The 24,001-nt window shown below is 38.0% G+C and overlaps 4 protein-coding genes and 1 non-coding gene across 6 annotated transcripts; 2 read left to right on the forward strand and 3 right to left on the reverse strand.

Annotated features, from left to right (window-relative positions):
* Positions 1–748: 748 nt before the first annotated feature.
* TRNAS-UGA (transfer RNA serine (anticodon UGA)) lies at positions 749–830 on the reverse strand. The gene has a single exon. It is a non-coding gene; the product is annotated as a tRNA-Ser (tRNA).
* Positions 831–4,370: 3,540 nt separating this feature from the next.
* LOC114737130 (phosphoglycerate mutase-like protein AT74) lies at positions 4,371–5,982 on the forward strand. The gene is made up of 2 exons (XM_028925038.1): positions 4,371–4,968; positions 5,471–5,982. Exons 1-2 carry the CDS (start codon positions 4,518–4,520, stop codon positions 5,863–5,865), a joined length of 846 nt encoding a protein of 281 aa, XP_028780871.1. The 5' UTR covers positions 4,371–4,517; the 3' UTR covers positions 5,866–5,982.
* Positions 5,983–6,922: 940 nt separating this feature from the next.
* On the reverse strand, positions 6,923–11,572 carry LOC114737136 (glutathione synthetase, chloroplastic). The gene is made up of 12 exons (XM_028925043.1): positions 11,235–11,572; positions 10,854–11,023; positions 10,429–10,504; positions 9,958–10,088; positions 9,554–9,676; positions 9,371–9,451; positions 8,991–9,071; positions 8,816–8,885; positions 7,936–8,057; positions 7,709–7,848; positions 7,410–7,602; positions 6,923–7,324 (listed from the first exon to the last, which is right to left on the reverse strand). The coding sequence occupies exons 1-12, from the start codon at positions 11,565–11,567 to the stop codon at positions 7,201–7,203; spliced, it is 1,644 nt and encodes a 547-aa protein (XP_028780876.1). The 5' UTR covers positions 11,568–11,572; the 3' UTR covers positions 6,923–7,200.
* A 1,319-nt stretch (positions 11,573–12,891) lies between these two features.
* LOC114737113 (GDSL esterase/lipase At1g54790-like) lies at positions 12,892–15,436 on the forward strand. 2 transcript variants are annotated; one of them, XM_028925020.1, is made up of 6 exons: positions 12,892–13,172; positions 13,500–13,781; positions 13,866–14,066; positions 14,149–14,315; positions 14,397–14,667; positions 14,781–15,436. In XM_028925020.1, the coding sequence occupies exons 1-6, from the start codon at positions 12,941–12,943 to the stop codon at positions 15,047–15,049; spliced, it is 1,422 nt and encodes a 473-aa protein (XP_028780853.1). In that variant the 5' UTR covers positions 12,892–12,940; the 3' UTR covers positions 15,050–15,436. The 2 variants fall into 2 exon arrangements, with proteins under 2 accessions (XP_028780853.1, XP_028780852.1); XM_028925019.1 differs by lacking the exon at positions 13,500–13,781 and having other exon boundaries at positions 12,895–13,172.
* A 2,332-nt stretch (positions 15,437–17,768) lies between these two features.
* LOC114737124 (transcription factor bHLH94-like) lies at positions 17,769–19,253 on the reverse strand. Its single transcript, XM_028925032.1, has 3 exons — positions 18,686–19,253; positions 18,177–18,593; positions 17,769–18,061 (listed from the first exon to the last, which is right to left on the reverse strand). Exons 1-3 carry the CDS (start codon positions 19,127–19,129, stop codon positions 17,966–17,968), a joined length of 957 nt encoding a protein of 318 aa, XP_028780865.1. The 5' UTR covers positions 19,130–19,253; the 3' UTR covers positions 17,769–17,965.
* Positions 19,254–24,001: the final 4,748 nt, after the last annotated feature.

Consider the following 24,001-nt stretch of genomic DNA (forward strand, 5'->3'; position numbering starts at 1 on the left):
CTTTAATTTATGAGTTTACCTTATCTCATATAATAAATAATGATTTATGCTAAACACTTTTTTAATGATTTTTCTTAATGGTAATCACAGTTCCTATCTTTTATTTTCAATATTACTTTCGATCCTAATTATAAGATATTGTTTATAGTTTATAAGACGAGGTGAGGTGGAACCATTATTTGAGTCGACTAGAGATCCTGACTACATACATGCATATATAAGCCGATCGCGATTAGGAGACGATGATGGCTGTGGTTTTCATATATCCTATATAAATAAAAAAAGCTTTAGCGGGAAGTCGTTAACGTTGACCTATTTTATGGTGGAACGGAGCCAACAGGTAGCCTTACCACATCCTTTTCCTCGTAAGAAACCTGCGAGCACCCTCTGTTGCATCAACAAGGTGGTTGTCTGATTGGCAGGGAAGTTCTTCATATACACCAGTTTTTGCGGTTCACTGCTTCTGTTCTTCACAATGTTGGTGCCGGAGTCCAAGGGTCGAAGTTTGGAGCAAATCCATGCATCACTCACCCATCGTCTGCTCTAAATCTCTTCAAATAAATCTTTTCAATTCCCAGCCAGGTCCACTTTCGGACAGCAGCACAGCATTGTTCTGGCATGATCCAGTTATGGTTTTGAGTTGAGATTCTTTTTGGGGGAAAAAAAAAAGGAAACGAAAACTTGGGAATCTTAAATACCGCTGGCCGCGCGCTGGGGGCCTGCATGCATAGTTGGATAAAAGGTAATGCGTCGACAGCAGGGTTCGAACCTGCGCGGGCGAAGCCCAACAGATTTCAAGTCTGTCTCCTTAACCACTCGGACATATCGACTGGGTTGCTGATGTTTCGTGTACCTCCAGCTTTCCGCATAATATATCCGCATTTCTTTTTATATCTTTCGTGTACCTCCACCCTTTGTGCTCAGAGGCCGACAGTGACAAGGGAACCTGATGTTATTTCCTGTCTTGAGGGGTGTTGTCTAGTTTTAATTCAAAAAAAAAAATGCACGTTTTCGTTAATGTACCATATTACCTTTGGTTATTATTAGAGTTAATTTAATTTTTAATTTAGCCTTAAATATAATATCTTAACTTATCTTATTTATTATATTTATTTATTTTTTAAAATAGTCCTTATAGTAGTTACGCATATTAAATATTCTATCAAATAGTAGTTTTAGCTATTTATTAAAAATAATCAACTGAATAAATTTTTTTAACCTATTTAAATTAGTCATCTAACTTTTCACATTAAAGAGACGATAGAGCCGGCAAAAACTGTCAACTTTTCGTATACAAACATCTGTTGATAAAATATAACATTAAAGTGATAATCAATATCTCTTTCATGTTTAGCTGACCTTAGGAAAATTAACGTAAATATCTGGCAATAAATTTCAATAAAATCAAAAAAACAAGAGGAAAAAAAATTCTTCGTTGATATTTTTGAATGTATTTTCATCAAGCTTCAAAGATTAAATTAGAAATTTGACTTTCGAAGCGAATGAACTGATAAAAATGAAAAAGTTTCAAGTTAAAGTTGGGCGTTTTTTTTGTTTCAAGTGAAAAGGGGAGTTTTTATTGCTTAAATATTTGCAGAGTCAGATAACTTACAAAAAAAGAAGGGAAAAACATTTACAAGGTCAGAGATAAGAAAAACTAAAAAAGAGAAGCGTACAACAGAACAGCGTCAGAAGAAACTATCCTATTCGCATGCTCTGACGAAACTCCACAGCTCTTCTACTGTGGTGGCTTAAGGACAGCGCTTCGTTAACAATAAGAATCGCATGTGGAGAATCATCACAAAAGATTTTTCTATTCGTAGCATCCCGAAGCCTCCCGCATAGGATACCGAAAGTCGTGCACCATTGCCGATTCGTTTCTCCGGTCTTGAGGTCATTCTGAAACCAATCTTGGAATGAGCAGTTGAAGAAGCTAGTTTGGAACGATCAGTCTCCGGCATTCAATAGCTAGCTCGCATGATCTTAAAACACGGTTTATGCCCTCTCTAGCTTTGTTACAGACTTCACAGATGTCGCTGCTTGCCACGTGCCTTTGAAGACTTTTGTTTTATAGAACCAGCCAGAGGAAAGTTCTTACACACTGTGGACCAGGTCAATTCCAAGCAAGCTTCCACCTAGGATTGACGTCATCCCACTTATCATTCATGAGCAGCTTGTGGGCAGAACAGAATGAACTGGGAAGATGCGTTTACTTTCGGGGTTCCAAGAGCAAGAATCCTCTACCTCAGGATTCAAAGGGATTACGTTTGCAGCGATCTGATTTCAGTTGAAAGCAATGGCTAAAGTTGGGTGCTTTTTAATCACGCGCGCGCACCCAATTACAGGTTGAAACATATTACTTCTTCGCCACTGGAGAAACATTGATGTCAATGATCTTTGGCTGCGGTTGGGTCAGGTGATCGATCGCACGAAACCAATAACTTTTTAACCCAGCAAAACGAGTAATTAAAGTAGCATTAGCTGTCGCTTAACTGGACCATACGCGGGGAAAGTTAAATTTGAAAGGGGAAAGAAAAAAAAAGCGCAGATGCAAATGAAAGTAGAGCCGGAAAAACAGGTTGAACCCGTCTAACTCATTTAGATCCTGAAATTATGAGAGTCAGACTTGATATTTTTCCCTTCAAATGGAAAATAAGTCCTGGAGGGCTGACCCTGAAGGGCCGAGGGTTTAAAAGGGCCGGTCCTTTTAAGCCATTTTATATTTTTTTTTTTAAATTTTTTTATATGGCCATTTTAAGCTCTTTTATAATTTTTTGGTTTTTTAATTTTTTTTATATAATTCTAATGTTATTAAATTTTTACATTGTTAATAATATTTTAAATATTTAGTTATTATTATCATTTTAAAATTAAATTTAGTGTTAGACAATAATTTATCCAATTAAATTTTAAAAAAATAAGTTAATTTGGACTTTAATAATAATTTGATTTCTATTATATGCGTTGATATTTTTAAACTAGATATATATTTGATAATAGAGTATTTTTATACTTATATAACTTGTGATTCTATAATTTGAATTAGAAATTTATAAGTTTCAACAACAATGTTTCTCACATTAAAGTAAAATAATAGATAGATTGTAAAATTTAAAAGTAAAATTCTTATAAAGAAGAAAAACTTGATATTTTTGTTACGAAAGAAAAGCATACTTATGAAGAAGAGTAATTAATTATAGTGATGATGAAGTTTCAAAAGATTAATGATAGTATTTATTTATTACACAATTGCACTATAGACAAAACTTTTGAATGTTGTTATCTTGTTAATGAATGTTTTAGATGTTCTTGGATGTTGATATTTATATATGATGATATTTTATATTTGTGACTTAATTTTATTCATATTTATGTTTTTTTTAATAATTTCATTAGTTTATTTTTATTGTTTTATAAAAAAGATGATAAATATAAAAAAAATATTTTTTCCCCTTAAACGGGCTAAAAGCCCACGGGCCGGTCTTGAGCCCTATAGTTTAAGGGCCGGACTTAGCAAATTGGGATATTTTTAAAATTGTAATCCCAGAGGACCGGTCCTTTTAAACCCGTCAGTCCTGAAAGGTCGGTCCTGATTCCCACCTCTCTAGATACGATGCCATGTGAAAGGCATCACAACGTTGCTGCTGGATTAGCCGAATCAAATCATGACGCGGGTCTCCACACGCCCCCCGCAGCTTTGGCTACCAAACCATAACAAACCCCAGACTTGGTCGTCTCGCACGCCACGCAATGCTTGCCATCATTCTTTTATTATTAATATTTGGTTAAAGCCTCCCTTTGTTTCTTTATTTCCAATTAACAAAGTGTTTTCAAGAATAATTAATCTTCATTAGAACCAAACTCATATCCCAAACATCATTTACAACTCGCCAACAATATACCTGCAAATCACCCTTTTACATGAGATAGCATTTTTTTTTTTCGAGGATCATGATCTTCTGTTCATGAGAAAAAAATTCATGCCACTGGATTATCAAAATACCAGTAAACGCGAGGTTACTTTTAAATAGCTTTTGCATTCATTTTTCCCTATAATTTACCTTCTAATTTAGTGTGCTGGTGCATAATTATATTTTTAAAAAATTATGCCGCCTCTGACTTATATTAGTGTTTCCATATTTATATTATTAATTAGTTTTATTCTGCTAATTTAAATACTAAAAATATATTTTTTAAAACTATTTCGACATCAGTTGTTTAACGGTCAAGGATCCCCATAGCCTCGCTTTGAACGTCAATCTCCGCGGACAAGAGCAGTCAGAGTAAAATTAAAAGACCGGAAGATAAATGAAGCAATATTAGTATATTGAAATTGAACTGTATAAAAGGGAGGGAGGCGACGGGGGAGGTTCCGTTTCAGAACCTGCCTGCGAACTCTGAAATTCTACAAAATCAATTTCATTTGGGCAGAAGCCAAACCGCGTACTTTGCTCATCTTCCATTTTGATCCATTCGTATTCAGAACAGCAACAAAGCGTGAAGGAGAAACAGAGGATATGCATCCGCACCAGAAGACAGTTCTTCCCAAGAGAATAATACTGGTTCGTCATGGTGAATCTCAAGGAAACCTCGACACTGCAGCCTACACCACCACCCCTGACCATGAGATTCAGTTAACCCAACAAGGCATTGCGCAGGCCCGCCTCGCCGGAGATAAATTACGGCAGATCGTTTCTGGCGGCGACTCTTCTCCTGATTGGCGGCTCTACTTTTACGTGTCCCCCTACCACCGTACTCGGTCGACCCTTCGTGAGATTGGTCGATCTTTCTCCAAGAAAAGGGTACTTGGCGTCAGAGAAGAGTGCCGAATCAGGGAGCAGGACTTTGGGAATTTTCAGGTCCAAGAGAGGATGAAAGTCATCAAGGAGACGCGCGAACGTTTCGGCAGGTTCTACTATCGCTTTCCGGAGGGAGAGTCCGCCGCCGATGTGTTCGATCGCGTTTCAAGTACTTTCTTTTTCTTCTCTCTCACTCTCTCTCTCTCTCTCTTGAACTTTCTATTTCGGCAATGGATTCCATTGCACTTGTTTATTACTAGTTTTTTTTTTAAGGTGGGTGAAAAAAGAAAGGTTAGGGGGCAGATTTGCCCTAAAGGATTTTCATCACCAGGTACAAATGGGGCAATATTTCTTATAGCTTCAGAGATATTGCCCCTGTATTATCGTGAGCATTGTGTCTCCTTCTGAACTGAACGTTTACCCCTGCTGCTCATTTCCTCCCAAATGAGTTTTGTCCCTCCCGTTTGACTCTTTTCTTGCCTGGGAATCATAATCCATATCGTGCATCTATTTACTTATTGTTTTCCGCTGATGCTTAGTTTGCTCAAATGTAAACACGATATCGAAGAGTGATAACTGGTTATGAAATTATGGTGTCCTCTACTGCAATTTTTTGTTTCCTATTCAGTCGAGTAGTCCCTTAATGAAGTAGTTGTTTATGTGACGAGCAGATTTCCTGGAATCACTGTGGAGGGACATAGACATGAACAGACTTCACCTGGATACCAAGCAGGATCTGAATCTGGTAATTGTGTCACACGGACTGACATCACGGGTATTCTTGATGAAGTGGTTCAAGTGGACAGTGCAACAATTCGAGCATTTAAACAATCCGGGGAACTGTGAAATCCGGGTAATGCAGCTGGGGAGTGGAGGGGACTACAGCTTAGCAGTGCATCACAGTGACGAAGAACTGTTGGAATGGGGGCTTTCACCTGAGATGATAGCTGATCAGAAGTGGAGGGCCAATGCAGACAGGGGCGCCTGGAATGATCACTGCCCCTGGTACTTGGATGAATTCTTTGATCGTCTTCCTGACCACTCTGACGATGACACTGCTGCTTAACGAGATGAAACCACCACTACATAGTTTGCCCTCCTTCTGCCTTTACGAATTCTTTGAGCTTCTTTAATACTAGGTATACTAGTGAAACTGCAAAGTGCAAACAAATCTATTCTTTAAGCCATTCTTAGATGCTTGCCTCGTGGGCAGTGTGTCAAGTGGGTAATCTTGTTTTCTCGGGCACGTGTGCACTTTATTTGGAATTACAGCGATGGTAACTTCAAGTACGACAGGGGCCATCATTTTCGAATCCGGATATGATGGGCGATCAACACATTCGTAAATTTAGTTGTCTGGCTCGTCCATTGTCTCGCTTGCATATACAAGCTTCTTAATTATTATTTAGTTTTAAATATAAGAATTAGTTAAAAATTTAATTTAATTTTCTTATATTTATTTATTTTGCTTTCAAAAATATTTTAAAAAGGACAATACATATTTATTATAAATAATTAACTTGAATAATTTTGTTTACATTTATAAATTAATTGTCCAGCTCTTATATTAAAGGAATAAGATAATATTTCATATATCATATGGATATGTAGCTATAAACATCAACATCATTTTTTAATTTTTAGTTTATGCTCAGTGAATAATATTTTTATTAATAATTATTAATAATGTTTCATCATTTTGTAAAGAATTTTAAAACGGATGTTAATGATTAAATTTTTTTTACCATGAAATTGGATCATATAAATTATACAAGTAAAACTGCAGAAATAAGTTTCAGGTGATCGCTAATGCAGTGAAGTACCGTTATTTGGGTTTGAAATGTATCTATAGGACATGTCATATGAGATACAAATTTTAAGACAATTTATATATTACCGAATACCGAAGATGATGACATCGGGTGATTACACCACTGCCAATCCGATAGATTGTCTTTAACCTGGTCACGCTAAATCAATTTGTCGCAGTCCACTTTTTTGACTGTCTTGGGGATTTTTTTAAAGCGATATCAGATCTGTTTTTGCAAAATTACGAATAACATTTACACTCACTTTTCTTTTCATCGACCCGGTGTCGACAAAATCTTATAATCTAGACGACGAGATTCCAATCAGACTGCATTTGGATATGGATTATGAGTTAAGGAACAGTCAAGAAAAAGTTTATTGGGCAGAATCAAGGCCCCTTTTCCAGGGCACCATAAAGCAAAGGGCCCCTAACCCACCAAACATAGTCCTAGGAGCCCAAGCTATAAGCGAAACTGGACCTCCTAGCCCTTTTATGAATGCCCAGAGATAGAATCATCTGGAGACAAATAACAAGTTACATGGGTTAATCCATGGCACCACGCTTTGGACTACCCTGTCAGATTTGAATCTATCACGTCAGATACACACTATCTAATACTGCAAAGCCAGCCGCCACTCCACCTTCATCAGATGAAGATATTTTTGTACGCATCAGATACCCGCTACGGCCATTTACAATGACCTTGTCCCTGTTCCTGGAACCGTAGTCCATTGACGTCACTCGTTTAGCTAATTTGAGAAAGCATGGAACTATGATTCGTATGTAAACAAGCTACGTACCTTAGATAAGCACCAAATACCCCCAGTTCCGAAATCGTCTGATCCTTGTGGCAATAGCCACTACGCATAATATATGTTGTAGAATTAGCTGGAAATATCCTCTGCATCAGAATGTAAGCTGCATTTTCTTCAGATCCTGCTTGCTGCAATCTTATGAGAGATTCCCTCACTGCATCCCCATAGATATTGTTTCCTGTAATGTAATTACAACTCATTAAGCAGTTTTCAGTCTATCTTACTATATTTTTCATCAACAAAACAGGGTGAAAAGGTGAGGTTTAATTAAGGTAATGTATGACCTCCTCCTTCCCTTTGGGGTTTCATTACAAATAATTCTGGTCTCTCAATTGCATTTCTAACAATGTCAGAATCATCCAAACTCCACAATCCTGCAAAGCATTTGCGCAGTTTGGCAATGTCATCTTTATTTTCAAGGAACCTGTTTATAGTTTAACTCAGATTTAGGAAGAGATATCTATGTCCGAGACAATTAAACAAACTCTAGAACAGCAACTTCGCAAGATACCTCTCAAGAACATTGGGCTTCGCAAGTTCCTGTTGAACTTTCTTGGTTCCAACCAAATGATAAGATATTGATGGGCATTTGATAGCAGAAGACCGTTCCATCATTAGCCTAGCTCTCCATTCCTAAATTTCGAGCAAGTGCATCAAACAGTAACAATCATTTTCTATATGAAAGGGTTAGGGTAGAAGAAAATAAATGTAACAAAAAGTATGACATCATGAAGAAGAAAATTTATGCCACTTCATATTACATTATTACTCAAGTCCTAAAAATGCAGAAAACTTTCAGAGGATATTGTCATGCAGCAACTGTCTTGCCAATCACCCATGAATATACACGTGAAAAACAGAGTTTCTAGAGTCCACATACTATTGTTACACTTAGAGAGTATCCCGACAAGATGCTCAACTCAGGAAACAAAATTTGTGTTGATATATTAATACAAATCTGATTAAATTTGGAATTAGTTTGCATCTCCAGGGTTGCAAGCTGTGTTTGAGCACACTTAAGTTCGTTTGAATAGATGTCTTTGGCATACGATGCAGCATGGCTCCAATATATCACCTTGCCTCCAACAGGCAAGTACACAGTGCCTAATTTTTTTCACATGTCATTCACCACTCTTGGTCATAGAAATCATGGTTGTTCTGGTTCTACTAGCAGACATGTTAATCAAATATTGACCGATAAGTTGATAATTTCACCACTCAACAGCTGATAGCTAATAATACTCCTGCAAACTAAGTCATATTGGGTTCAGCAAGCTAACATTTCCTAAAACAAAGAAGGATGGTAAATTCAACAAGGAGACAAACGCTATTTCTACAAGCAAAAAGCGCAATTATAGTTAGCAGCAGAGCAATGCAGTCAAGTTGCTGACCGACTCTGAAGGATAGTCAAGTGGTGTATACCCAGCCCTGAAGTAAATGACTGCAATCGGCTGTCCATCCCTGCCAAGGCCATGCCATTATATATTTTCACAGTCAGAAACAAAAATTGACGAGTCATGTATCTAGAGAAGGACATTCAGCATCACAAGGCTCAAGGCTACATACAAAGAAAGTGTTCCATCTGGTAGAAGTTCTCCTTCTTGATCAATTTCTGCCAGTGTTTTCCGTATTGTTCTTATACGATGTGTGTTATAAAGCTAAGGAAAATATCTAAAAAATTTAAACAAAAACAAAATGACTTAAATTTATGTTCTGATGCATTTTTTGAAACATAAAAAAGTTAAGAAATGTTGAATGAAGTACCATCCTAAAGAAAACAACCAAAATACAAAATAGTTTATTTCAAGTTAACCAACTTCTGTATTTAAATTATTTAACATCCCTCGTCATCTTCACTTTGATAGAGTTGGTTCCGTAGTCAGTCTGGCTAAAGAGCGGAATAAATTGAAACTCTATCATTTGGTCGACTATTCAAAAAAGGATATCTTTCTCTCAAAACTACAGAAAGCCAATGCTGATCATACATGTTCCGTTCTTCAGCCTGAATCACAAACATAATCACACCCCTGCACCGAACGATTTAGAAATTTGTATTCACAAATTATAGCAGTAAAACCAAACCAACAATAGAAGGGGGAAAACAGACAACAAAATTTCTACAAACTGACCTGGGATTATTATACTCACACCAAGCTTTAGCTAATGTCTCTGTAAACTCACTGACAGCAGCATTCACAGGAATTTTTCCTGGATCCAGTCCAAGCAATTTTCCATGGTGAGAAATTATGTTCCTGGGAAAAGGCCAAGTAATAACGTAATATAAAGATATCTGTCCATAGTAATTTTTATAGTACTATAAAATTGACATGAATAACCTAGTTCTTAATTAACATGCATTAGTATCTGTGCATCCAATATGAGGTCTCTACATTTATTTTGTTTACATCAGCCAAGACATTATTTGGCGTTTAATTATATATACCCACAGCTGCACCGATAGGCAACACCCTCATAACAATATTAGGAGACTAAGGAATTAGGAACCATATGTGTAATTTACAGAAAAACATACCTATGAAGTTCAGTTACAAGGCTACCAAGACCAGCAAATGAAGTTGAAATAGTGTTCAGCTCTATTTGAAGAAGTGATTTAGTCTGCTCATCAAGCATATAATCTGAACGATGTAATCCCAAACGTATTTCCTTCAAAAATGAATGCAAAAGGGGAAAAAACAATTATGAGCACATCCACTTGAATCAATGAATTTTTGTTTAAAAAAACTTTATTTCTTTTCCTGATAATTTACTAAATTAAACATATTAGGTATGAGACAACTGTCTTCCGCACAACATATGTGTGTATCATGATATAATATAAGACTTGACAATTGACATGAACTCTTAGGACATGCTATCAGCAGATTGCATCTAAACAAAACACTGCCATGTCTCACTCCGAGCATGACTAGCTTAAATCAAAGGGATGAAACTACTATCTTGCCGTTTCAAATTTGGTCTTAATGTCTTACTAATCAGCACTTACCTCTTTCTTGTTAACCTCCAACATCTGGGAATGAATATCTAAAAGTCTAGAGGTAAATTCATCCACTTTCTTAGTTCTGCATTGTGATGAACAAGCAAATAATATCAAATTAGAAGCATAAACAAAGAACAAACAAGGTAAAAACGAACCAAACTTTGAGGCAGCTAAGACGACCAAAGAAACAACAAATGTAGGCCACACACATGGCGAGCAAATGCGAGTGTTCGTGCAGCGGGAGTCGGAAATAATGAAAGAACCAATTGATACGGTAAAAATCTCGTTCACAATACAAAAGAAAAATCAAGCTGGACTAAACTCAAAATGCGCTGACAAAATTCAAGTTAAGATACCCACAAGCACATCAAAACAAGTCCCGATTATACAGATTTTGTCAGTACACAGATAAGATGAAAACTAAAGTGTACCTGGAGAGGGTATCCTGCAGAAATTTTCCATCCAGACTCACCCGATCAACAAGTTCATTAAATATAGGGGCTAAGTCGCACGCTTGCCTCCAATGACTTTCAGGTAACGAAGTGGGTAATAATGCAAACGGCACATGCACCAAACCGACGCCGGGGACGCTCCCCGATCTCTACAGTTTGGATACAAATTCAGTAACTATGTAGCCAATGCAAAAGAACAATGCCAATTACCCCTTTTTGGGAGGGGGAGCGGGAGCGGGATTCGGTGAAAAGATTACTAAAACACATGAAAATAATATCAATTGACAGCTCTGACAAACGGTCGCATGCAGTGGACATGGAGGATGATAATCCGAGATGCTTAAGAAATGGGCAGCTGACCTCGACAGCTTTATCGCCAATAAGGAGACCGTGCAGAGAACTCCAAACGAGAGCATCATAAGCCATGTTCTGAAGCAGTTTTTGATCAATGGGATGATAATCCGACGTGGAAGCGGTCAAGCTTGGTTCTGGAGTCACCATCTCTTGAGCATTCCCACACCTGAGACGCACTGCCGGTAAGGGCTGAAATTGGAAGAAGAGTTTGAAGGGTTTGGGTAAATGGATTGGGGACTTGAGGAATGAGAAGGATCTTAATTGCGATTCATGGGAGAGACAAGAATTTGAAGGGACAGGAACTGAAAGGGAGCCGCACAAGAAACCACAAGCATCCATTTTGACTATTTTTGCCCTCGATTCCGATTCATTTCCGTACTCGGTCCTTTGTAGGATACTCCTCCTTTAGTACCCTTTGCCAACCCCCTTCGCGCGTACTTTTTTGCAAAGATTATATTTGGTTGGAAACATTAAAAATTAAGAGTAACTATTATGATTGGGTTAAAAAAATCTATTAAAAAAGATATTTAGCTTGTTATATAGGATTAGCCAAATTTATAGATGTGAGATTGGGAATCCCAATCTTTATAGGTTTGGTGAATCCTACATAACAAGTAATTATTTATACTAAATATTATTTTAATAATTTTTTTAATTACAATCTCAATTCCTATCTCTCATTTTTAATGCTCCTTACCATGATATGGGACTAAAGTGGTTGGCAACCGCCTCTTCTAATTAATTCATTAAAATAATTAAACACTAAAAATTAAAACATGAAAAATAATAAAAGAGAAGGAAAGAAACACGCATCCAATTCCATCCATATCGATTATGATTATAATTATAATTTTTTTTAATAAGAGGGAAAATATAACAGGTTCAGCCCAAACCAAAAAGGACTCCCTTCCTCAGTAACTCGTCTTTCCCGACAGGAATATTGATTATAATTTGATTATTTATTTCCACCGTTTTTCCAAAAAACAATTAAAAAATAATGGTTAAACTTCCGTTTCCAAATTACAAAAGAAAACGATAGGACGATTGATTAGAAAACAGAATCTCGAAAACTCATTGGAACCAAGCTTCTGCTCGTGGCGCCTAGGAGACGAAACGATGCCTCAGCGGGGACATACCAAGAGGAAGCATATCATCAGAGGCCAAAAACTCAGGGAATCTAATTAAAATGGCATCCAGAAAGCCAAACATCTTTTGTCTGGGAATGAACTTTTACACCCCAGCATTTTAGTTGCCTCACCACTTTTTAAATTAATGCAGGAGTAGGTTTCACGCTTGTCACCTGAAAAGTGCGTTTTAGATGACGAATCGGCAAAATAGTACGCCCTTAGAAAATACTTCCAACCCGAGCGATCATGTTGATTTCTTTTGATTCTGGTAAGCAGCAAGTTTTGCAGACAATAAATGTGTTGAAGCAATGTAATTCCTTCAAGGCACAAGTATGCAACCCGTCAAGCCAAAATCATCTCTTTGCTTCAGCAGAATTGGCACATAGCATTGCAAGGGAATTCAAACCAAACGAGAACTAAGTTTTCTAAGTTTTCTCAGGCGGCAAAGCAAGCTTTTCCTTTTTGTTTAGTACTTCCACACAAACTCTGTTTGAAGCAACCAGTGGGCTATGCATATAAAAAGGCGACCAGTAATTAGCTGCCACCGTGAAAGGGTGTCTGAATCTACTGTAATCGTTACCAAACATGGCCTCTCACACTGTTGCCTTTGAAATGATGTTGTTTTGCTTGTGTTTGGGAATGGCATATTCCGTTGACTTCAATTTCCCAGCAGTTTTCAACTTCGGTGATTCAAACTCGGACACAGGAGATCTTGCTGCTGGACTCGGCTTTCAGCCTCCCTTACCCAATGGCCAGACTTTCTTCAAAACCCCATCCGGCAGGTTCTGCGACGGTCGTCTCATTGTTGACTTCCTCAGTAAATTTCTAACTCTCATTCTGATCTAAATCATAGTATTATCATTATGTTGATTCTCTGTGATTATGCAATGGATCAAAGCGAACAAAATGCCAAATAAATGATACGCCAAAAAGATAACAAGATTAGCAACAGAATTAATATAACTTGGGAGATGTTTGAACCGACAGTATCAGATGCAGAAAAGATGTCATTATGCTTCTTAACGCATCATCTCATTCTTCCAAATAACGTTTCCTGCTGGATACGCCTGGGCCCCATAATTGAAAGATATGATCCACCCAACATACATAGGAATTTTGTGCAGTTGGTGGTTTGAAACACAAGCAACAACCAGGAGCCTAAAAGGTTCTCCTCGCAAGTCCTCAACAGCCATGGCGACCAACACATGTGCCCTAGGCATTCTCACCATCATCTCTCTCTCTGTAACTCTTACGAAATCCATGAACTTGGATTTTCCTGCGGTTTTCAACTTCGGCGACTCCAATTCTGATACTGGCACCCTTATTGCTGCTGGCATCGAGAGTCTCTATCCTCCCAATGGGCAGACTTACTTCAAAGTACCATCTGGGAGATACTCAGATGGCCGTCTCACCATCGATTTTCTCTGTAATCTTTTGATAACGATCACTGCCAAAAGCTTTCTTGCCCTGTTTTCATGGAGTTTCATGTGTTTCTGGTTTCTTATTGCAGTGGAGGCGATGGACTTGCCGTTCCTAAATGCGTATCTGGATTCGGTGGGGGTTCCAAATTTTCGAAAAGGTTGCAACTTCGCTGCCGCAGGCTCAACTATCCTTCCAGCCACAGCATCATCCATCTGCCCATTCTCGTTTGGGGTTCAGGTCAATCAATTCTTCCGATTCAAAGCTCGGGTTCTAGAATTGCTCGATAAAGGTACGTCGTTATAGTAATCAGATCTTCTTCAATAATTAGACCGCATGACGAAACTAGCGTTTAATCTCGTTCCTCTGTTCAGGTAGGAAATTTGACAGGTACGTCCCAGCAGAAGAGTATTTCCAGAAGGGGCTGTACATGTTTGATATAGGCCAGAACGACCTTGCCGGGGCGTTCTATTCAAAAACTCTGGACCAGATACTCGCCTCGATTCCAACAATCTTATTAGAATTTGAAACTGGAACAAGGGTTGGTGCCATTGATGCATCGTCAGATTTCTCTCCCCTTAGAAAAAATCGAATGCTCACTCTTCCTTCATTTGTATTGTAGAGACTGTATGACCAGGGGGCGAGGTATTTCTGGATACATAACACAGGTCCTCTCGGATGTTTGGCTCAGAATATCGCCAAATTTGGAACTGATCCGTCAAAGCTTGACGAGCTAGGATGCGTTGCGGCACACAACCAAGCTGCCAAAACCTTTAATCTACAGCTTCATGCTCTCTGTGCGAAATTGCAGGGCCAATATCCTGACGCAAGTATCACGTTTGTTGACATCTTCACCATAAAGTCAAACCTCATTGCAAACTACTCTAAATATGGTCAGTACGTCAGAACAATAATGTGATCTTGCCTTGTCAGTCACACTCAAATCTTTATATAGAATGTGAGGTGAAACATCACAACATAATGAATGAGATTGATTGCTTTTCAGGTTTTGAACAACCTCTTATGGCGTGCTGTGGATCTGGAGGTCCGCCACTCAACTATGACAGCCGAGTTGCTTGTGGACAAACGAAGGTCATCAACGGAACCACTATTACAGCGAAAGGTTGCACTGATAGTAGTGAGCATGTGAACTGGGACGGGATTCATTACACTGAGGCTGCGAATCAGTACGTGGCCTCCCAAATTCTCACTGGAAAGTACTCGGATCCTCCTTTCTCAGACAAAATGCCTTTCCTTCTCAAGCTCAAGTTCTGAACAACTCCTATTCCTGTATAATTGTTTGATTCTTTCTTTACTGGTGTTTTAAAATCCATAGTAAGAAGCTCTCACAAATGAATATATCCGCGGATATTATAGTGTGTGTGATTCTTATGTTTCCCATTCCCCGCTCTTATGTCCCCACCTTCTCAATAGCAGCGTTAACCCGAAGATTGGTTTTGGGCAAGTCAGCAACATCTCTGAGGCTCTAACTAGAATGGGTCGGGCCTCCGGGTTATGGGCCAAGATTGTTTTCGGGCTAAAATTCTCGTGCCAATCTGGGCCTGCTCTGTTTCTGTCCTTTTCCCTCACCCTCCTAAGTTCGATTTCCCCATTAATTATGTTTGTGGTTACTATTTACTGATATCCATTATTGGTGATCGATGACTGGTGATTGGTCACATTATTCCGAATAATTTTTCGAAAAAAGCGGGTCAGGGAATATTTTTAAGAAGGGGCATAACATAAATTGTGACAACGATCCGTATCCCAGAAACCTTTTTATATAACATGTGGACCAAGGAGGAGGAGGCGTATATTCACTTTGTTTTGCTTCAATTATTAGCCTCTTTGCTTGCTTTTTCTTAAAATGATTTCCCGTTTTGGTGTGATTGTCACTGCATTTATACCCACTTTATCCCCTCCTTTTGCTTTATTCTATTCAACCCAGGCCAGTCACTGTCTTCCTGTTTCCTTCATTCACAGCTCTGCCTTGGACTCCATGCATGCAGCTCCATCCCACCACAAAGCCTTATAATTGGGAGTTCTGAATTTATAATCCCTCATCTCTTTTTGTATGCTTTCTATTCCCCTAGCCTCTAGAAACGCCTGGCTCCAGCCTCCTCCTGCTCACAGGGAGAAACAGCGACTGCGAAATCATATATAATAGAGGGGTAAGAAATTTGAGGCGGAATCTATGAAGGCTATGTTCCCCCCGCAACAGAACAACGAGATGGAAACAAATAAGTGCAGGCATTGGAATCTTGTCAACTAAAAATCTGCGGGTTCTACTATATATATATATATATATATATATATATAGAAGTGATGAATAGAATAGAAATATAACTCTGTTGTGCTGTGCAAACAGAGCTGACCCGCCCGATTAATGTGAAATCAGATATTAAACAAGCGGCCGAACCCCCACCTAATCAATATTCTCATCATCTCATCTCTTATCTTTCTATATATGGCTCCTTCTGCGAGTAGTGAGCTTTTTTTTTTTTTTTTTTTGGGCAGCCAGTTTCACACACCCCACTCGATTGGTCGTATTAAACCGCTCTCTCCATCAAGCCAAGATTTTGGTTAAACTTGCATATATTAACGTTTAATGTTAAAGGTATCCGTAACTTGCTCGTAGCATACATGAAGTGATGAGGATCTTTAAAATCTGTAAACATATAAATGCTATGCAAGAATATTTACTTACCCATGTTGAAGAAAGAAAACGAGGTTTGTGCCTGGGTGGTGTAATAAACAAAGCAGAAATTAAGCTCCCAGAGACTTTCACTGTGCAACGGTAAGAAGCCCCAGTGCTCCGTCTTTGTTTTTTTCTCTCTCAAGTTGAATATTGGGAGAATTTTTATCAATTAAATATTCTCAACAAACTATAAGATGGAATTAATTAACTTTCAGGAATGACCAATTTCAGTTACTTTTAAATTATAATATAAAATGTTTAGTTTAATTAGGATCTATCTCGTCTAGATAGATAAATAAATTCAATAGGTATAAACTCTTCCCGTAACGAGATATTGGTTCAATGATGACTTTGCACAAAGTAAAATATAATTTTACGCAAGCAATCATCCAGCTCACTCTAATCTCCAAAAGCATATGAAAGTTGAAGACAGAATTATGGCTCAATGAAGGGAAAAACTTTTTCACCTTTACAACTCTCTCTATCATCAAATTACCCTAAAATAAAGTTCTTTTTAACTTTTTTTTTTTTGGCCTTAAAGTAACTTGATCATTTCCTTCCGATCCCGAAGATAAATACTGCTGGACGACCCCACGAAAAACAAAATAGCTTTTTCTAATACCTAGGGATTCGACAACGAAAGTCGTACAGCTCCATGGGGGACCATTATTTGGCTTTGGGTTTATTTAAATATGGTCCTAAAATGACAGTGGACGCGGAAATAAAACAGAACAAGAAAGAGAATTCCACGGATACGTACACTCAGATAGTTAAGTTAGTGAACCCATGAGCTTATGGGTGATTTAGATAATGATGATGGTTACGATTGGAGGAGTTTCTTGTGAAAGGCAAGGTCTGCTGGAAAAGCTGTTATTCGCAGCTTTCCCCTGCATTTTCACAATCGCACACAGATGACTTTCCTTTGACCTTTCGCTGCCAAGTCTACCATAGCTTTCCATCTTCTGAATATGTACACAGTGCTAGCTTCCAATTTTTCGAACCTCTTCTTTTATTTATTCATGTATAATCATGCTTCCCAAGAGCTGCACTTATGTCATCATATGTTGAAGTCTCTAATGAAAGTTCAAGTTCTGTAGAAAAATTCAGAATATGGCTGCTGGTTGCGGTCGAGACTGATGAAATTAAAGCAAGGATTGGTAGAAATTATCAACCACTTGGAAATAATTATTGTCTCAAAGTTTCATGTACTGCGACCTCCTCCTCCACCCCCACCACACAGAGAAAAAGAGAAGAATGACAGCAAAAGTAGAAAGACAGTGAGGCAATAATATATGAGGGGGAATAATCAAAAAAACTTCCTCCATGGAGCCCATCAACAAAGCATAGTAACAGGGACTTTGCAATAATTACCTACTACAGTAGTACTTTAGTTCGACATGGAAAAGAAGAATGAAGAACCATAAGATCTCAAGGTTAAAAAGACTAAAAGGAAGAAAAAAGTTGAGTCAATTAAATTCAAATTGGGAGCTTAATTAGCACAACAGTGCTTCCTGATGAATGCTGTCCATCATTTGAAATAAAGCTGCGGCCACATCATCCACTGAACCCAGCTTGCAATCATCTTCTACCTGCATGAATTTTAGTTTTCCAAACATGTTTAGTTACTTCCAATTTTGATCAAAAAGATTCTTTTAAAGTTCATTAATTAAAGAGCTGGAAGTGCGGCTGAAAATTAAACCGCACCTTAACGCTGAGACAATAGAGGGCAATTTGGGCTGTGGTTGTGACGTTTAAGTGCAAGATGGTGAGCCGCATGCTATGCAAGCTGGAGACTATCTTCAAGAGCTGCTTAGGTCGCTTCTTGGATCTTATCTTGAGATTTGCATGGCTCTCCACCATCGTCACTTCTATATCAGCAATCCCTGACTGAATTGCCTCGCCCACTGATCCCCCTCCCGCAGCCGCAGAATTATTGTCGCACCCACCACAACTCGTAGTTGAGTACTGAGGAAACGTGAAGAACTCAGAAAAAGGCAACTTTGCAGGAGGGCTGGATTCGCATGTCCCCTCTGTTTGTTTCTGAGAGCCCAGAAATTGCAGCCTGTGCTCAAGCTCCTTCACAAAATTAATAGCTCCTCCAATTATAGACGCCTGATCACCCTGCACCAATGCAGTCATACGATTCATGAAAACACAAATTAAACAAACCCCGGCCGACTGGAGAAATCGACACAACACAATACCGGGCGTACCCTTTGGACGTAGGAGTCAGGCATCAAAGAGCGAAGGACAGAGAGATAGTCATTCATTTGTTTCCTTCGATTGCGCTCGACAGCAATGTGAGTCATTCTCTGGTTCTCGATTTCCTGCTGATTCTTTCGGGTTCTGGGCCTGCGCCTCTTGGGACGAGCAGGAATAGGAGCATAATCCAGAAGGTGAGGATCCGAAGGAAGCGAAATGGTGGCATTGGTGGCGTCGGAAGAGGAAGGATGGGAAAGAGGAACATCATTGAAGTGGGGCGATGGGGAAGAACAGTCCCAATCTGCAGAAAGATGAGGATGACTATTTTGGAGAAAATCAAGAGAGGAGGCGTCGTGTTGCTGAGAGTCATCGAAGAACAGGTTGAAAGGGTAGAGATTGTCCTTGAAGCCACAAGAGAAAGGGTCGGGGGGGTATACCACAGCCTCGAGGACCATGACTTCTCTCTGGGCTGTGCGTGTTCCTTTGGGGAAGAGAAAGGGAATATTGAATGAACACAAAGACGATCTTTTCAAGTAGAGAGGCCCTACACTTCACACTCACACATCATAAAAAGTAGGATGCATGTCCTCTCCCCTCCATCTTTTGGCCTTATAAAGCCCTTTCCCCCTTCCTCATTTCACAGTGCCTCATTCCCGTGATTCCTTATGTTATGTATCAACCAAATACCAATTGACTTGTCAATTTTACAACTTTCCTTTTACGGCCCTGGTTAAACTTTATTTCTTACCGGGCAAAATCCTACAACTTCACATGGTCCATCATACTGCTTTAGGCGCCCAGTCCAAGGGGAGATCTAATATTTAATTCTATTGCTGTGCAATCAAACTCATTCAATATGCAAAACGTGCCAACGTATAATTGATATATTGTGATTGGATTTTAATTAAGTTGAATAGACAGGTGAGGCAGTGGATAAATCAATGAATATAATGAGAACAATGCTAAAGGATCATAGTACTTCACATCTCCGAGCAAGATTTTTAAAATTCTAATTCTAAGTAGTCTCACAATTATTATAATTAACCGTTGTAAAAAATATAAATCATGTTAATTGATTTACTTGATGGATTATAGCTATTTATTAGTTATCTCTCGATCAATAATTAATCCCAAAAATATTTTGTGTTTTAGTGCTAGGTCGCTCCTTTCTCTTCCGGCGGTAGCTGAAGCTGATTGTAGTCTCTCTTTCGCTCGTCTGATAGCGAGTCAGCTTGAAATAAAACATATGTTAGGATCAATCGAGGTCGCGAATCTTTGTGTAAAATCATGCAATAAGAGTCCCAATTCAACCATATTAATCAGAGAGAGCACTGAACCTTAGATATGGATATATATATATATATATTTATATAAACTCATTAACCCGCGTGGTGTTGATAATAAAATCGATTTCGTGTCTCTCCTCGCTTTATACACATTCATCCACAGCAAAATTATGAATATATCAATGTCCAATATAGAAAATTTAAGAAGCAGATATTCATAAGTCATATATAATTGTGCAATTCACATATATTTTACAATTCATGCAACGCATTGGTTATACATGTATACATGCATCTAGTTTAAATTAAAAATATGTGTATGTATTTTTAAATCACCTATGCGTATGAGTGCAGTTTTGTCAAAAAAATTGACTGGTAAATAGTAAATCAAATATAATTTAATTTAAGGGCATATAATTATATGGGGAAAGATACGTTGAATCCGAACAAGCAGATATGAAAACACCTGCTGACGTCTAGTTTATGTGGTTGGTGGATAGGAGTTTGAATAGTAAGTCACGAGCTCCATATATATATAAAAGGAGCTGGCCTTTCAAGACGTACTGATATATAATTTTGTCAAACGCCGTTCAGAAATCATTGATAAAATGAATTGAATTGGCATTATAAATTATTTATCACATTTCTAACTCACATTTTGTCACGACATGTTTTTGGCGCAACACACACACGGACGCATATATATATATATATATATATAGATATTCCTGGAATGTGTTAGACAACGAACACAACATAAGTTACATTTTAAATGCTGTGTCTAAAAATCAAATTTAAACATGAGAATTGAAGTGAGATATAAAACGAAATTGATGGAGAGTGATCGATCCGGCACATGGGTGCTCCTAGTGATGAAATGGGTTGGAAAGTACACGCAACACAGAGATGAAAAAGGACAGTGAGGGGCTGACATTTATACAGCGAAAGAAGCTAAGGTAGCTTTAACATGTTGGTCGAGACGGAGAAAGCAACGAGCAACATCAGACTTTGGCAGTCTAATATTTGCAGAGAATCCATGTGCTTCAAAACTTGACCACCATTGCTCGTAAATCCGAATCAGAGCTTCCCGACTAGAGACATTAAACCTTAACTACTTTCCAAATGAAAGATATGATACTTTTCTCTTAAAGTTGACCAGACCCTCTCGACTCAACGCTGGTTCATTACACTTATCATCAAATCAAGCAACTAACTGCTTCCACTTTCACTGTGCTCGAGTGTAAGTAAATGTTGGGTCAAACTTAAAGGCTCAGGGTGGAATTATTGGAGTGCTTTCCAGAACTCTGTCAGCTAATTAATTACTTAATTACCAGCTATCCCAAAAATCTCTGCTCATGTGAAACACGCCAATTAAATTATATGGCTATGTGTTTCTAGTACACCTGGGTAATTAAAACCCGACACCTGCACCCAATTAATTAATAACACTAGTTTAAATCGCTCATTAAATTAATGTTAGACCTAACTGGCATCCCATTGAATTAATGAAACGCAAGAAAAAAAGAGGCAACGATACATTGAACATAAATGGATGACAAAGAAGTCTACAATCCGATGAAGCCTTTGCTTTGATTGTTTATTCATATTTGTTCTCAGTTTCACTGAAATCAAATACGCACCGTGTCATGTGTGGTTAGTACTGTAGTGAATGGGAAAATGGCGCAACCCTTTGTCCATGTAGTGGGGGCCTCTTGGTGTATTAATTAAGTGTTATGATGGGATATAATAATAACCCTTGTTACCAGACAGTTGTATGCATTATTCTGGCTGTTTTCAGACAGCACGACAACACTATACGCACACACACACACACACATATATAGAGAGAGAGAGAGGGGCATATATATTTACATATGCGCACCAACACGTAGACGTGTCCCTTCCAACGAATTAAAATAGGAAAAGTTACTGAATTAAATTCTTTGCGGTCAGAACATAATATGAACAAATTTGAGAACTTAGCATCAGTGGTGTCAAGCTGTAAATATATATACATACATATAACACACACACACTATTGTGGCCGCAAGTCATTTAATTGACATCTTCTTCACTGTTTTCGACCGTGAGATTTACTTGCGGCCTTGCGGGTAGAGCGAAGCATTATTAATGACTGTCTTATATAGCTGATGGAGGCACATGCCAATGACTAGCTAGCGAATTGCTAATAAGTAATTAACCAATAATCAGTCTCTGGTATAATAATAAGCCAAGCTACATGCGTGCCCGTGTGTTTAATTCTCTCAAATATACAATTTCAGCCATTTGGATGTGTATTTAGAAAGTCATACTTGTCGTTTTGAAGAAGGCGACACACACACATACACGTATAATGGATATAAGAACTCTGGATTTAAAACGATAGAAACTTGGAGAGAGCTGGTGGCATTGCGTGCCACTAATGGAATGATCAGCACATACATGATTATTGACTTTCAATCACAGATCTTTATTTAATAATTTATTTATTTATTTATTTTTTTGTGAAGATCATGATCCATACATAGGATTCTAAAAGCTCAAGTTCAATTAACTTACGCGGGCACGATAGGAGGGTTATTTAGAAGAATCAGAGCCCACATACTTAACGTGTAATTAAGTGGTAGTGTTAGGACACGAGCTGGGGCAATTAAATGAAATTTAAAAATTAAAAAGCTAATATCGTTAAGGGGATCATTGTCAGCATCGATCCGTTAGTAATTCAAAGGGAGGATCAAAGATAGAAGATGTTGAGTAGGTAAATCCATACTAAATTAACGATTATAATTAATAATTAATTACAAGTGGATGTGGTTGAGGCTATGACAATTAATTAGGGTTTAGGCCGGTTTGAGCCTGGGGACGAAGACTTTCCCAAACTCATTAATTAGAAATTGTGCGGAGAAGCAATGCCAAAACCGAGTTATCAAAAGTGATCGGAGATATTTGAAATATATGCCTGAAAAATAAAAGAGAGGGGGGTTAATTGGACTTGTACACTTTCAGTCGCTGCTGTGCTAGTCCATCTTGACGTCATATTGAAGACGCTTTACATCATTAAGATATAAGCTTTAAAATTTAAATCCCCCGTAATTAAAAACACGCACCGGCACAAATAATTAACGCTAATATCACTGGACTTCTATTTTTCTTCCCCTGTAAGGCATTTATTTATTATACTTTGTTGAAGTCAAACAGAAATTTCATCGGATCAGCCGCTTTGCCTCACAACTTTACATATCAACGTCTAATCAAGTTAATGCCGAACAAACTTTTATTGGGTTTTGTTTTGTTGGGTTTGAGGTGGACTTGGTATTCAATTGGACTGAGTAAGGCGGTAGGTATAAAGAATCAATATTAATATCAGTATTATCCATGAAAGTCATGCATTATTAATGCTAATTAATGGATTATATTAGATATTAATTGAAAAACTGAAAGAAGGAAAAGGTTTGGTTCATCCGTATCTTGCTAAAGATACCGGAAATTTTGTCTGTACATATGAGATTAAAATGTGTGGACTGAAACGACGGCTTTTTATTTTCAAGGATTCAGATTTTGATTTATTGTTGCCGAAGACGGACGAAACACACAGCGTCCTCAGGGGTCTACATTCGGCCTTGTCCCTTATGGGAATCTTTCAATGTATAATTACGTTGCGAGGTCAATTAATTATTAATACTGGCTTATTTATTTAATCAATCACCTTCTAATCCTACCTTAATGTGTCACAGCTCACCCCTGCCTCGTCAACAAACCATAATTATAATTAAGGTTTTGAACAACTATTGTAACAAACGTATGTGTATATATATATGTTCCATTTATATTTTTAAGTATAAAAGGCCTAAAAATTAAAATACTTCCATACATAAGGGGTTCGTCCCGAAACTGAACGAAAGGCTGAATATTTTAATTAAGATGCCCACGCGTTTTGGCTTATAGTTTATGTGAATTATAGTACTTGAACCAAACTGATATATATATATATATGTAGTGTTCCAAAATTTAAGGATCTTGTACTATATATTATTGTCTTCG

The sequence above is a fragment of the Neltuma alba genome, unplaced genomic scaffold (assembly GCF_004799145.2).
Source record: "Neltuma alba isolate B1F8T4 unplaced genomic scaffold, ASM479914v2 tig00013410_pilon, whole genome shotgun sequence".
Lineage (NCBI taxonomy): Eukaryota > Viridiplantae > Streptophyta > Magnoliopsida > Fabales > Fabaceae > Neltuma > Neltuma alba.